This window comes from Ictidomys tridecemlineatus, chromosome 8 (assembly GCF_052094955.1).
Source record: "Ictidomys tridecemlineatus isolate mIctTri1 chromosome 8, mIctTri1.hap1, whole genome shotgun sequence".
NCBI lineage: Eukaryota > Metazoa > Chordata > Mammalia > Rodentia > Sciuridae > Ictidomys > Ictidomys tridecemlineatus.
The window spans coordinates 57,992,334-58,005,837 of NC_135484.1; the positions used below are offsets into that span (position 1 = coordinate 57,992,334).

Here is a 13,504-nt window from a genome sequence, read left to right on the forward strand (position 1 = left end):
GTTGACTTTTAAGAAATTTATTAGTCTCTTTCCATTCAATTTTATGAATAAAACATGGAATTTTGGGGAGATAGCAAAATGATCTGCCTTCCCACCAGTCTGGCTGAAAGTAGACATTGTACATTGCCATCATGCCTATAAGGTCTCCTGCTTTGTGGGGTAATACAAATTAAAAATCTTTATTGTTGTTGAGTTGCACAACATTAGACTGGGAATACTATTTTAACTTACATTTTGTGTAAGGTAGCAATTGATCTCTACTTTCTATTTCAGAAACTAGGTATTCTAACATGTTACTTTATTGTTAGGATTAACTAATGGGTTTTCCATTAAGAATGAGTAGGTTTATAGGCCATGTGTTTTTAGTAGGTGAAATTGTTTAACATCCTGTTATTAGTTTTCTGATTTATATTAGAAGTCCTTTAAGTTAATCTTAATACTAACCATTCTTTCAGTGTTAAGAGATTTTCATCTAGAGCCTTTGGAACTTTGGAGTATTTGAAGGAGAAAGTTGTTTTTATTATTGTAGTGAGTAAGCAAGCATGAGGAAGACAGTTTAGGTTATTTTGAATCTGATATGCCCTTTTTTGAGTGTGAAATAGTAAGCTGTGACTGTTAATGGTTTCATAGAATTGTATTTGGAAAATTTGGAAGCCAAGAAAGATTGAAAAATTAAACTTTAATATCTTTTGGGTTGTGACCTTTAACATTATTGAATTGAAATAGTCTAACAAAGAATTTCAAGGCAGTACCCCCTATTAATGAACTGTTAGTATCAATTTCCTGTCACATTTCTACTTTACTTCAGTACATCATAAAATTTAAAAAATTTGTTCAATAAATTTGGAATTCTGTATTATAGTGTAGAAATGTAATTTAAAATGTTTGTAACTCATCTATGATTGTCTTATTGTTACTATAGAGGTGAATGTGGCAATCATTTAATAACATGAAATGAAGCAATATTTTCAAAGTGCCGAGGAACCTGCTACTATTTTCTTTAGTAATTGACTTATTTTTCAGTAACAATTTATATGTATGGTGTTTTGTATCCTATCTAATATATTTATTATTTATGAATTTTGAAAGCATCACAGATATGGTATGCAATAGTTTATTTTTATTTATATTTTTGTAATGCTGGAGATGGATGTTAGCCAACCACTCTGTACCAATTAGCTAGAAAATCAGACTGCAATATTTTATTTTAAAATTTAAACTTTATTTTAATCTTTTTTTGTCTGTGGCTGTGGCCACAATTATAAATTAAAGTTATTTTTTACGGTATTCTTGTTTGTGATTGAGGAGTGCTTTTTTAAATAGATCTTCAAAGAGACAATTTCTTATGTAAAGTTACCTCATGGTTTGAATTTAGGTTTAGTGTATGTGTTGTGAAAAAAGGAAAGGTGGTAGCAAAAAGAAAAGTAAAGAAAGACCCCTAGTGGCTTATATTCTTTATTTTTTTTCTTCCTATTCCTTGTTGAAAACTCTTAACTTTTAGGATTTTTGTATCTATCTTTTCATACAGATCCATTGTATTGTTATTATTTTGTATTATTCAAAGTTTGCCTTTAAATTTTTTTGCACATTGCCAGTATTTGAAAATAGGATTGTAAGAGTTTAGGCCCAGTGTTTATCTACATGATCAGCCTGTATCATTCTTGCCTTAGGCCTCATCTCTATCCACTGTGTCTGTTTTCCAGGTTTTATCACTTTTCATTTAGAGGCCAATTATTTCTTTTTTCTTTGGTTTGAAGTAATTTACGTGACCACCTGTTCTTTCTATTTTGGAGTTCATTTTCCAATATAAAACTAAATAGTTTGTGACATAAAAAGTTCTTATTCAGCCTCTATAGCAGGTTTACTGTTTTGCTCATGAGGAGTAACTGTAGGCTCAAACTTGGATGGTGATTATAATTCTAAGCCATTTTCAGTAAAAGTGTCATGTCACTGTTTATAGCAACTGCCCTTCCTTAAACAGCAGAGGCCTCAAATCTTTCAGCTGTGGCCTAAATTTAGAAAAGCCCTCTTTGTGGATGAGTGGGGTCCTTATTTCAGTCTCATCCAGGGTAATATTAATTTCTCTTTAAAAAGGAAACTGCTTTCCTGCTTAATTAGTTAGTGTACTAAGTTTTGTTGATTGTAGTAGTGGTAGTTCAGTTTATTTGTTTTGTTTTTGCTTTTTGGTTCACCGTATGAATGAAGAGCTAGTGATGATTTAATTACTTGCAAATAATAAGTACAATATTCTGGTTACTTCATAAAGTTCTGGATTATTAAACAAACAATGAAAATATTGTAAAGGTATTGTTAGATAATAATTGAGAAGAATTTTCTGGCATAACAGGTTATTAAGACATTCTCTAAGATTTCAGAAACAAATATGCTTGCGTGATCTTTTTCCATAGTATTTTCTAAAAGTAAGATTATTTGTTTAGTTAAAATATTTAAAATACTGTGTAAGATGAATGATAACCCCTCTACTCTCAAACTGTTAATCCTTATTTGGGATTAAAAATATTCTAGCAGCTCTTTTAATAAAAAGTAGTTGGACATTTGTATTTGTTTTAAAACTACTAATTATTATAGATCATGTTTGTATTTCATTTTTTTTTTTAGTATTTGGTCCTATTGTAGCATTTTTGATAAAGTGATTTAAATATAAAATGTTATTTGCTCTTAATTCACAGAAGACATTTCACTATTCTCAGAAATATTTTAAATATTTTAGATATTGTAGGAGTAAAAAAGCAGTTTGATTCCCCTCTTCCCTCTTATTATTATTATTTTTAAATGTTAATCTTTTATATATATATATATGTATATATATATTAGTTGTAGTTGGACACAATCTTTATTTTATTTATTTATTTTTATGTGGTGCTGAGGATCGAATCCAGTACCTCGCACATGCTAGGCAAGTGCTCTACTGCTGAGCCCCAGCCCCAGCCCTAGCCCCAGCCCCATTAATCTTGGAATTAAGAGTTTGTAAGGAGCTGTGAGGGCAAAGCTGAATGAGTTTATGCTTAATATGTGTGAAGTCTTGCATTTGGTTCCCCAAACCACACAAAAAGGAATTTGCTAATTAGTATTTTGATAGAAGTTTGGTAATTGTGCTTCTTTATTAATTATTTGAGATGGACTGTATGTATAAACAAGATATATTGTATGATTATATACTTATTCATAGAAATGTCATATTTTAATCATTTCTTATGACAAATTATCAAAATTCTAGGAATTCATGTAAGAAAGGAGAATTTTAAACTGTTTATTAGGTTCTTTGGGAATTCTAATTTTATTTTAAGTTGGAAATGGCTTATTTTTGTTTTATTGAAAATTACTGACATTATTGATAATTATTGACAGTAAATGTTAGGGGTGTTATGAAAGTAGAATCTTAAAACTAAATTTTTGAAATTGAAAGAAGAACGATTGCTTATAATTTATTGTTAGATTTTAGTTTTATCTTTTTATTACCAGGAATACATACACAAATAATTAAATTTTGCTATAAGTGAAGAAATTATCATTTATATGAAACATATATTTTTGTTACTTGAAGCATTATTGTCATTTTAATATGGGAAAACTGAAGTATCTAGAGTAAATTTTCTCTTTTACACTATATGTCTGGCAGTGTGGGTTTTTTTTTTTTTTTAATTATGCAGTTTAAGAATGATGTCTAAAAAACTTTTCTTTTCTTCATAGCCTCTGGAATTGCTTTGGCACTCATTAGATGAATGGCTAGTTTTAATAGCCACAGAATTGATGAAAAACAAAAAGGACTCAACAGATATCACTTCTATTTTACTGAAACAAAAAGGCCAAGATCAAGATGCCACTTCCATTCCACCATTTGAACCTGGGAGCTATGAAAATCTATCCACTGGCACAGGGGAATCTAAACCAGATGCTCTTGCAGGGAAACAGGAAGCCAATGCAGATTGTCAGGATGTTATTTCTATGACAGCCAACCGGCTAAGTGCTGTCATTCAAGCTTTTTACATGTGCTGTTCTTGTCAGATGCCTCCAGGGTAAGAAGGTTTCAGCTTATTATTTTTTGCTCTCATAAGTGAAGAAGAGATATGATGTTTTTGTAATTTCAATAACAAGAAGTAATTATTGATGTTTAAAGATCCTGTTCTAATCCTGTTTTAGAGTACTCATTGCACTAATCTGATTCTTTTTTTTTTTTTTTTTTTTAAAGAGAGAGTGAGAGAGAGGGGGACAGAGAAAGAGAGAGAGAATTTTAACATTTATTTATTTTTTCTTAGTTCTCGGCGGACACAACATCTTTGTTGGTATGTGGTGCTGCTGAGGATCGAACCCGGGCCCGCACGCATGCTAGGCGAGCGTGCTACCGCTTGAGCCACATCCCCAGCCCCACTAATCTGATTCTTGTACAAAATTTCTTTGTAGAATGGAGAATGTCATTTTATATAGGATATCTTAATTATATGGTTGAAATTCTTAGAGCAGAGATGCTCATACTTTCAAGATTTTTAAAAAAGTTACTTGTTTATGTCATCTGTTATTGAGAAGTTTTATATATATTATATATATACATATATATGTGTGTGTGTATATATATATCTATACATACATACATACATACTATTTCATTCTACGTATTGACTAGGCATGCCTTAGTTTTCTGAATTTATAAAGAAGATCCAAACCCAAGTTCTTTCTTATGGTCTACAAGCCTGTCCAGTTCAATACATATTTATCAGATTTTCTGTATCTTATCACCAGTGTTTGTCTATGTGTTCTGATTTTTGCCTAATCCCCACAGAATGACTTCACCCCGTTTTATTGAATTTGTCTGCAAACATGATGAAGTTTTAAAATGTTTTGTTAACAGGTAAGGGTTTCTGAGATTTCATGGACTGTCTTGGCACTCTTTCTTCTCTTTAAGTTTGGTTTCTTCCAAATAGAAAAAAATGCTATTTCTGTTTCTATTCAAAATGTGTTCAATAACAATTCAAAATGCAGTAGGAGAGGATTAATATGTTTTTCTTTTATTTCAGTTATCTATATATCTGAATTTGCATTTCATTTAATGGTATTTGTATTTCTTGTTCATTTAACAAAATATATTTTTCTTTTAGAAATCCTAAAATTATTTTTGACCACTTTCACTTTCTCCTTGAATGTCCTGAGTTGATGTCAAGATTCATGCATATCATAAAAGCACAGGTAGAAATTTTCTTCATCTTGTTTTTAGTCTTAGTAATGAAATAAATTTTTAAAATTCAAATATTATTGGGTGTGGTCAGCATTATACTTAAAACCTCCTGTAAGTAAGAGGGATGGAATTACATGTTGCTTTAATATGAGAAATAAATTTTTCTTCTTGAAGAAATGTGTATTGAGTGCCTACTATGTGCAAATGCCCGTGCAAAGACTACAGAATACATTACTACTACATTTCCTGAAGTGAGTTTCACGAATCAATAGTCCTGTGTCGTGGATGGTCTTTGAGAAAAAGATTTTATCCCCAAATACATTTGGGAAATAAATAGACTTATGTCCTGTGGAAATATGTAAAGTACTTGAGTAGCATGTTAAAAGGCTTTGAGAAAATCTTTGGATAAAAATAGTGATTTAACATTGCTAATCTTTCTAAACTTACTTGACCTGACAGTCTTTCCCCTTATGAAGATTGTAACCTATTTATTCCATATATCTCATGTTTTGTGAAAAAATGCTAGGGAAAAACTTGTTTTGCTTCTAACCAGTTATATGACTTTGGGCACATTTCTTAACATCTTTGACCCTTGATTTCTTCATCTATAAAAGATAATGAACCAACTTTATAGGACTGTTGTGAAGAGTAACCTGTGAAGAGTGCTTGGTATATATGCTTAATAAATGGTAGTTGATTTGGAGATAGAAATCACATTTCTCCAAGAGGATCCAAATTCAATCTAGCAGGGAAGATAATATTTGTACCTATAAGTCAGTAGTTATGTATCACCTGGTTCTTCAGGACTTTAAGGAAGGAAGAACTTGCTTTTGGTTGCTCTAGTGAAAGGAAATTTCAAAAAGGAGGTATATTTTAAATGACTTTGAAAAGCTTGAGAAACGTGCAGTATTTTGATGGGAGTAAAGAGGAGGACAAATATTGTAGCCAAAGTATGGGCTGGCACATGCAGATGGAAATTTCAGTTAGGTGGAAGTACCTGGAAAGGTAGAATAGGTTCATATTGGAATATTGTATTGAGCCTTGATTGCCAGATTGCAGAATCTTCTTTGTTTGTTAGATTGTTTGGAAGCTTCAGGAGAATAACAAATCTTGGCAACATTTTAGAAAATCATTTTAGAAAATAATTTATCAGATGTAAAGGATAGACTAGAGGATGTGATTTCATTAGTAGTCATGAGATAATAAATACCATAGGGTTTTTAGTGTCTTTAGGAACATGAACCCTTTCAGAAGTTAAAAGAGTTAAGAATTCATTTTATAAAATTATACAGATGTACATAGGGATCTTTTGATTCCTGTTTAATAATGATTATGTAAAAGAAGGCAATGATATAACTTATGCTTATTGAATGCTAATTATAGTTTTAGTACCATGTATTTGCTTTACATTAATTATTTAGTTCTCGGAACAATCATTTGCTTTTACTGAATTGAAGGGGTTAAATGACATGTTTAAGCCATTCAGCTATTAAGTGTAAGAAATAGGATTTAAAAGTCTATCTGGTTCTTATGTTTATTTTTGTTGTGGTGGTGGTGGTGATGCTGCGTTTTAAAGCCAGGGCCTCTCACTTGCAAGGTAAACTCTTAACACTGAGTTGCATCACCAATGTCTTAAATCCATGTTTTTTTTCTCTCTCTCTCTCTCTCTCTCTCTCTTTTCCTCTCTCTCTCTCTCTTTCTTTGTGTGTGTGTCTGTGCATATGTGTTTGTTTCTAGGGATTGAACCCAGGGCCTTGTGCATGCTAGGCAAGTACACTACCACTGAGCTGTATCACTGGCCCCTTAAGTTCATTTTGTTGACCTGTACTATATGGCTATCTACTAGGGCAAATGAGATACTAGGTAAAAGAAGCTTTTAGTTGTTGAAAAAGAGATAATTTGCTATTTTAATACTATTTCTGTTTTTCATTTTTCCCCTTTACAAACAGTTTAGTCGAAAAGCATCTGCATTCGATATCTGTCCTTTTTGACCAAGTGAGAGAGTTTTGTTAACTTACCAGGATGAAGAATATTCACATGCATCCTGCTGGCCTAGTGTGGGGCTTTGGAGTTTGGGTGTGGTAAGGAGGTATCTGTTTAAAAGAGGGCTCATGATGAGATAGATGAATTGGAGTGGTGTAAAGAGGAGGTCCATGTGGAAGATGGTGGCAGCTTCTCATAGTTACTTGACAGAGCCTCAGTGGGGTGGTGAGCATTCTACAGTGAAGGGGCCATGTCAACAATAGGAAGTTGGTTATATATGGGAGGTAGAGAGGAGGTGAGTGTTGATCAGATAAGTATGGGAGCCTAATGTTGGAGAAGGGAGTTACAAAATGGAGGAAACTAGAACAAATTCTGTGCTATTAAATTTGAATTAACAGATATCAGTGTGAGCACAGTTTTCATTCTTTAAGATTTAGCAAACTTGGCATATAGCTCTTGGTCTTTAAATAACGTTCTAAATGAAGCAGGGCCCATTGGAGAAATGGTGAATTATAAGGTCAGGTTATGGAAAAGTACACGATGAAACTGTAACATTTTCTTGTGCAGGAAAGTAAAGATGTGTTCAAAGAATCATGGAATTATGTCAAAATGACTCAGAATCCAGTTTGAAATGGATTCCCATTGGCCAAATTTGAAACAATTGGAATATCAAAATAAGTAATGATAATAGCATATTATAAATAAGATAGGAATTCATGTGTCTAAACTGGAAAAATTAATGAATGAATTTGGATAGTTCTATAAGGGGTGGGTATTTATAGTCTCAAAATATCTCCTCATAGACTACTTATTACAAAGAGAAAATGGGAGCTTTACAGTGGAGAAGCTTTGCAGTAATCAGAGCAGACATAGTAGTGTGCCAGCTAATAGGATACACTAAGAAGAACATGGCCTCACTTCTGTGATGTTTTTGCTAAAGATGCATACCCTAAATCTAAGTATGAGGAAGCATTAAGCTAACTCTGATAACAGGGATGTGCTACAAAATTAAGTGAACTGCAATCTTTAAAAGTGTCAAGTTATGAAAACATTGAATAACTGTAACCAGAGTGAAGGAGATAGAGAAACAGGATAATTAAATGTAGTTCATGAATCATTATGCTCATAAAGGATATCTTTGGGAAATTGTCAAAACCTGAAATGGGGTCTGGGAATATGGATACAGTAGTGTACCAGTGTTCCTGATTTTTAGTAGTTGTTAACTGGTTATGTAGGATAATTTCTTTGTAGGAAATATATATAGAAAGTATTTATGAGTGTACTGGGCAGCATGTTGGCAACTTACTCTCACATCAAAAAAAAAAGTGTTCTGTACTCAGAAATTTTTTGTAACTTGGAGACTGTTTCTTCCAAACAAGTTGAAGACCAGCTATTTCTAAAGGATTGACTTCTTCTTCTGTTGGTGGTTTTCAGGTGGCCAGTAGTTAAAGGGAGACACATTTTGTGTTGCTGTACAAATGCTATTAAGAGGAGCCTCTATAATCAGTCCTGTTTTGTGAATTATATATGGAAATGCAGGTACTCAGAAAGTTTACATACAAAAATGTGCACTTCAGCTTTGTAGAGCTGTGTATGTATATGTGTGACTGTGTGTGCACGCATGCGTGCACATGTGTATATTGGTCTTATAGATATCTTTATTAGATTTTGAAGGTAGCAGTTGGTACCTTTTAATGTTCTGTATGAATTACTTAAAAAATTGCATTTGTTTTTATTTCTTGGTTCACATTTTATAGATCCAAGACAGTTTAATATCTTAAAATGGCAAGTAAGCTTACTGTCATGTATTGTCATAATTACTGACAATTTTAACATTTATGGGAGTGGTAATAGACCATCATCTATTTATTGTTGTGGATGTTGAGTATTTCCACAAGTTACTTAGCTTCTTAGTGCTACATATCTTTTGCTTCTGTAGATGGGGCTAAGTGTACCTTTTTTTCAGTGTTACGAGGGTTGCCTGTGATTAATGCACCTTAAGGGCTTGAAACAATACCTGGCTTATTGGTGCTTAAAAAGCATTAGCTAATTTGTGATTATAATTATGATTATTATGTTCTGTTGCATTATTTTAAAAATTCTCACAATAAATCCTTGAAGTAGGTTATTATTTTATCTATTTTATGAGTAAGAAAACTAAGTTGTGAGGGAATTAGTAATTTCCCTAGGATTACAAATTCAATAAGTGACTGAGCCAGCAAATATGTTGCTTCAGTGTAAAGTTTTGTTTTCTCCTCTTTACCAAAGTTTTAGAAATAATTAGCATTGAAATTTCAAGTACGTTATATTCCAGTCTGTTTACTAAATATGTGCATACTATATGTGAAAGAGCAAATATTAAAAGATAGAAGTTAATCTCTCACCAGTTATCTAAACTAATAATATTAGTTATCTAAACTAATAATATTTTATTAAGAACTAATAAAAAGCGTTAAGTCTTTTAAAGCAAAACTAATATTTAGTTTAGCTCAACTAAAGAAATTGACTGATAACCTAGAAACTTCCTGAAAGGTAACTTCTTTGTGGTATTCGGGGGTAGTATTGCTCATCCTTACCTTTTGAAACCTGTAGCTTCTGCGGTATTGTGCCACCTTGTTTATCCTTTAACTTTTTTAGTGGTGTGTGTTATTTGCTGAGCAAATTCTCAATCCTGACCTTGGATTGTAAATTTCTTTCTTCTTGGTGGTTATGTTCTGTTCTCTTGAACAAGGTACCTTAGCTTGTTTCCAACTTCAGCTGGACTCTGTTTTTAGTGTTCCAAGTGTAGCAGAGTCAAGTATTTATTTCCAAACCCCTAATAGTTATATCCTACAATAAAATTAAATTCAGGATACATAAAACCTTGTTTATTGTTTTCCCATCAGTGCCTTCTAGGAGTATGGCAATAAGTTGTGGGAGAAAGTTTCTCTCCCTCCAAGTTATATCTGTTAGTAAGTTCTATCTCTAGCGATCTTCTTTTACTTTTCATTTTTATTTAGAGGAGTAATGGCTCTTAGATGTACTGCATACTTCCTCTTTCCTACCACTATGTGGACCTCATTATTTAGTAGCTGTTTTTATAACTTGTACTTGGATAATCTCCCTTTAAATTGGTGCCACACTCACTTTGATTACTGTATTATGTTCTTCTAACCAATATACATAGTGGCTCCTGTATGTTTTACTGGATTCTCAGGATCCTTAATTATGTGCTCAGTTTACTTATACAAACATTTTTCTTTCAACATGTATAGAAATAGAATTCTGTTTATACCAGTGCCTTCACTACATCTTCCAGAGAGACATGATTTCTCCTTTTGTACCTTTCTCTTTGTCTCTCTTAACTTGATATGCCCCCTTTTCTCCTTGCTTGAGCAAGTCCTATTGAGCTTTAAATTCTAGTTCAGAAAATGACTTGTGAAACCTGTGTACTCCATTCATCTTCAAGTTTCTAAATTCTTAGTTGCATCAGTAGTTTGTACTTCACTTTTTAGAATTTGATATATACTATTGAACTGTTCTATGTTATTCTCATCTCTTCAACTTTACTAAGTAGTTTTCAACATGGAGAGTGACACTTATACAGCTTTTATGTTTTAATATTGGCACATACTAGGTACTCAATAATACTTTCAGATTAATCATAAAAATTATAGATCACTTGCAGTTTGCTTTACCTGTTAGATGAATAAAAGACAGAAATTTTCTTTACCATTTAAGAGATCTTATTCTTCAGTTTTTAGGGTGGAGGAAAGAAAGACAGAAGGATAACAAATAACTTTCTAGTTGCTGTCTGTATTTCAAAAGAGAAATAAGAATGAAGATAGGTGTAAAAGATTATTTTCATAAAAACTGAAGTGGAACATTCACTGTAACTTTTTCTGGGTGTGAAAATTCATTCCTGTAAGTTTTGTTGGGTTTAAAATAAATTGAGAATAAATATGTTCAATTATATATCCAACATTAAGTTCTTAGATATAACTTATCAGTATTTTCTATTGAAAATGTGGGAATTTTATGTTTGATCCTAGCCAAATGGCCAAGAAGCAATGAAAATATAAGGATGTTAAAAAATACATTGTCTAGGTTGTCAAAGTATTTCAGCTAGCATCTGCCTTTTTGTGAATAGTTACTGAAATGTTTGAACATTGTCTAATAAATACTTATTGCGAATTAGAGATCTAAGAATGATTATTTGTAGAAATTTACTAGCATTTAGTATGCTAATAAATCTGGTAATTAGGTGACTGAAGTATTATTAATATATTTTCCTGTCATTTTTTTGGGTAGCCATTTAAAGATCGCTGTGAATGGTTCTATGAACATTTGCATTCAGGACAACCAGATTCAGACATGGTGCACAGGCCAGTAAATGAAAATGACATTCTGCTGGTTCACAGAGGTATGTTTAAAAAAGAAAATGATATACGTGTGAGGCACAAAGTACTTGTTATTATAAATTTTAATATGTAAAATTAACTAATGCTACATATTTAGATTCTATTTTTAGGAGTAGCTGTGAAGTTGTATCAAAAGCAAACTGTGCAAAGCTAAAACAAGGGATTGCTGTACGATTCCATGGAGAAGAAGGCATGGTGGGTATAAAAATAAGTGATTTGGAAATTACTGTATATAAAAGAAACACATTTGAATGAAGGTTAATATTTAATTGATAAATAAATTTAATGATTTTAATTTTGTTCTCATTCAGAAAAAAAATTTCCAGCATAATATATTTTTGTTGATGCTAAATTCCATTTTCTTGAACCTTAGGGTCAAGGTGTTGTTCGAGAGTGGTTTGATATTCTGTCTAATGAGATAGTCAATCCCGATTATGCATTGTTTACCCAGTCAGCGGATGGTAAGTTTTGTGGTCTTGACTTTTTGGTGACCTGTCATATTTTTCAAACTACTTCAGTACATTTTGTTGATTCCCACAGTAACCCTGTGAACTAGATGAGGCATTCCCATATCAAAAACTGTAATTCAGAGTTTTTGTCTATATTGACACAGCTGACAAGTGGTAGAACCGAAAATGGAACTTGACTTAGTGTAGTAGAGTTGGTTTCCAAATGCTTGTCTTGAGGTCCTGAACAAGTTCTTATCTGCCCTTTGAAGTTTATTCAATTAATATTTATCCTTTAGCCTACTTTTTTAATATTTATTTTTCAGTTTTCAATGTACACATCTTTATTTTATTTTATGTGGTGCTGAGGATCGAACCCAGCGCCCTGCACATGCCAGGCAAGCACATTACCGCTTGAGCCACATCCTAGCCTACTTTTTTGGCTAACGTTTTCTTCCATAAAATAGTGTTGCTAGTAATGGACTTAAAAAAAAGTCCTTATTTGGAAAAATAAAAATTTGCTAACCCTATTTGAATTTCTACATCTAAAATTTAGTGTGATTCCTCCATTGTGAGAGTTCTGCTTCCTTTATGTTTCAGAAATAAATTCTGTTACTTTATTCTAAAAAGAAAAAAAGATATTGGTTATGAAAACCAAAAATCTAGAAATTGTGATGTTAAATCTTAACTCATAATCTATTTATGCATGCTGACTTTTTTTTTTTTCAGTTCTTTTACGAGATCAAGACCTGACAACTACAAAGCTCTTACCTAACCATATAATACAGATGAATAGCTCTCTTTGTGGAAATGGTTTTTGGACCTATAGATTGTAATTTGATATTGTAGACTAAATGGAATTGGTTACCACCTCATTTTTGTGAGGGTATGTTTGAGAGCTCTGTAATAAAGACTTATATTTGAAGTGAAAGTAGGATTTTAGATTTCAGATGCTTTGCGCACAGTTCCATTGTTTTTCCTGCAAATCTTTTCTTTCTCCAGTATTTACATTCTCTTACAAGGAGAGAATACCTAATTAATTGTAGCTTCTGACTGCTTCCAAACAAGTGTAGCAGCAAATCTCCATTTAATAAGAAGGATTACTTTAGGAGAGGCCAACAGGAGTGGGCTGCAATGAAGCTAGGAAGCTGCAGGCATTCACCTATGTAATGCGCTCCTTGGGTATTTGAAATTACTTAAGAATATGGGACTGCCTGCTTTAATTTTGTAACCTTTGATTGTTTGCTCTGTGGTGAATTTAGTGTCTTTGTGAACAGTGTGACAAGTTCAATGAAGCGCTAAGTTTAAAGATTTTAGGCCTAATCTTTAAAACTCAATTCAGCATATTTTAGGATTTTCTTTTCTTTATAGTCCCCTCATTCTGCCTCTGTTTAGTTTCATACCTGAAATTCAGATTTGATGTGAAAATCATTACTAGAGGTACTTCCTTAATACCACATAACAAAGCAAATGTTGAGGGGATA

The 13,504-nt window shown here is 32.3% G+C and overlaps 1 protein-coding gene across 5 annotated transcripts in view; it reads left to right on the top strand.

Annotated features, from left to right (window-relative positions):
• Hace1 (HECT domain and ankyrin repeat containing E3 ubiquitin protein ligase 1) overlaps window positions 1-13,504 on the top strand; it is an 82,826-nt gene that overhangs the window by 43,721 nt on the left and 25,601 nt on the right. For all 5 annotated transcript variants that reach the window (XM_078019558.1, XM_078019556.1, XM_005330121.5 and 2 more), the window contains 6 exons: window positions 3,712-4,037; window positions 4,799-4,867; window positions 5,115-5,202; window positions 11,465-11,576; window positions 11,672-11,769; window positions 11,948-12,035. In XM_078019558.1, the coding sequence (XP_077875684.1) occupies window positions 3,712-4,037; window positions 4,799-4,867; window positions 5,115-5,202; window positions 11,465-11,576; window positions 11,672-11,769; window positions 11,948-12,035 (781 nt within the window). The remainder of the gene's footprint in view (window positions 1-3,711; window positions 4,038-4,798; window positions 4,868-5,114; window positions 5,203-11,464; window positions 11,577-11,671; window positions 11,770-11,947; window positions 12,036-13,504) is intronic.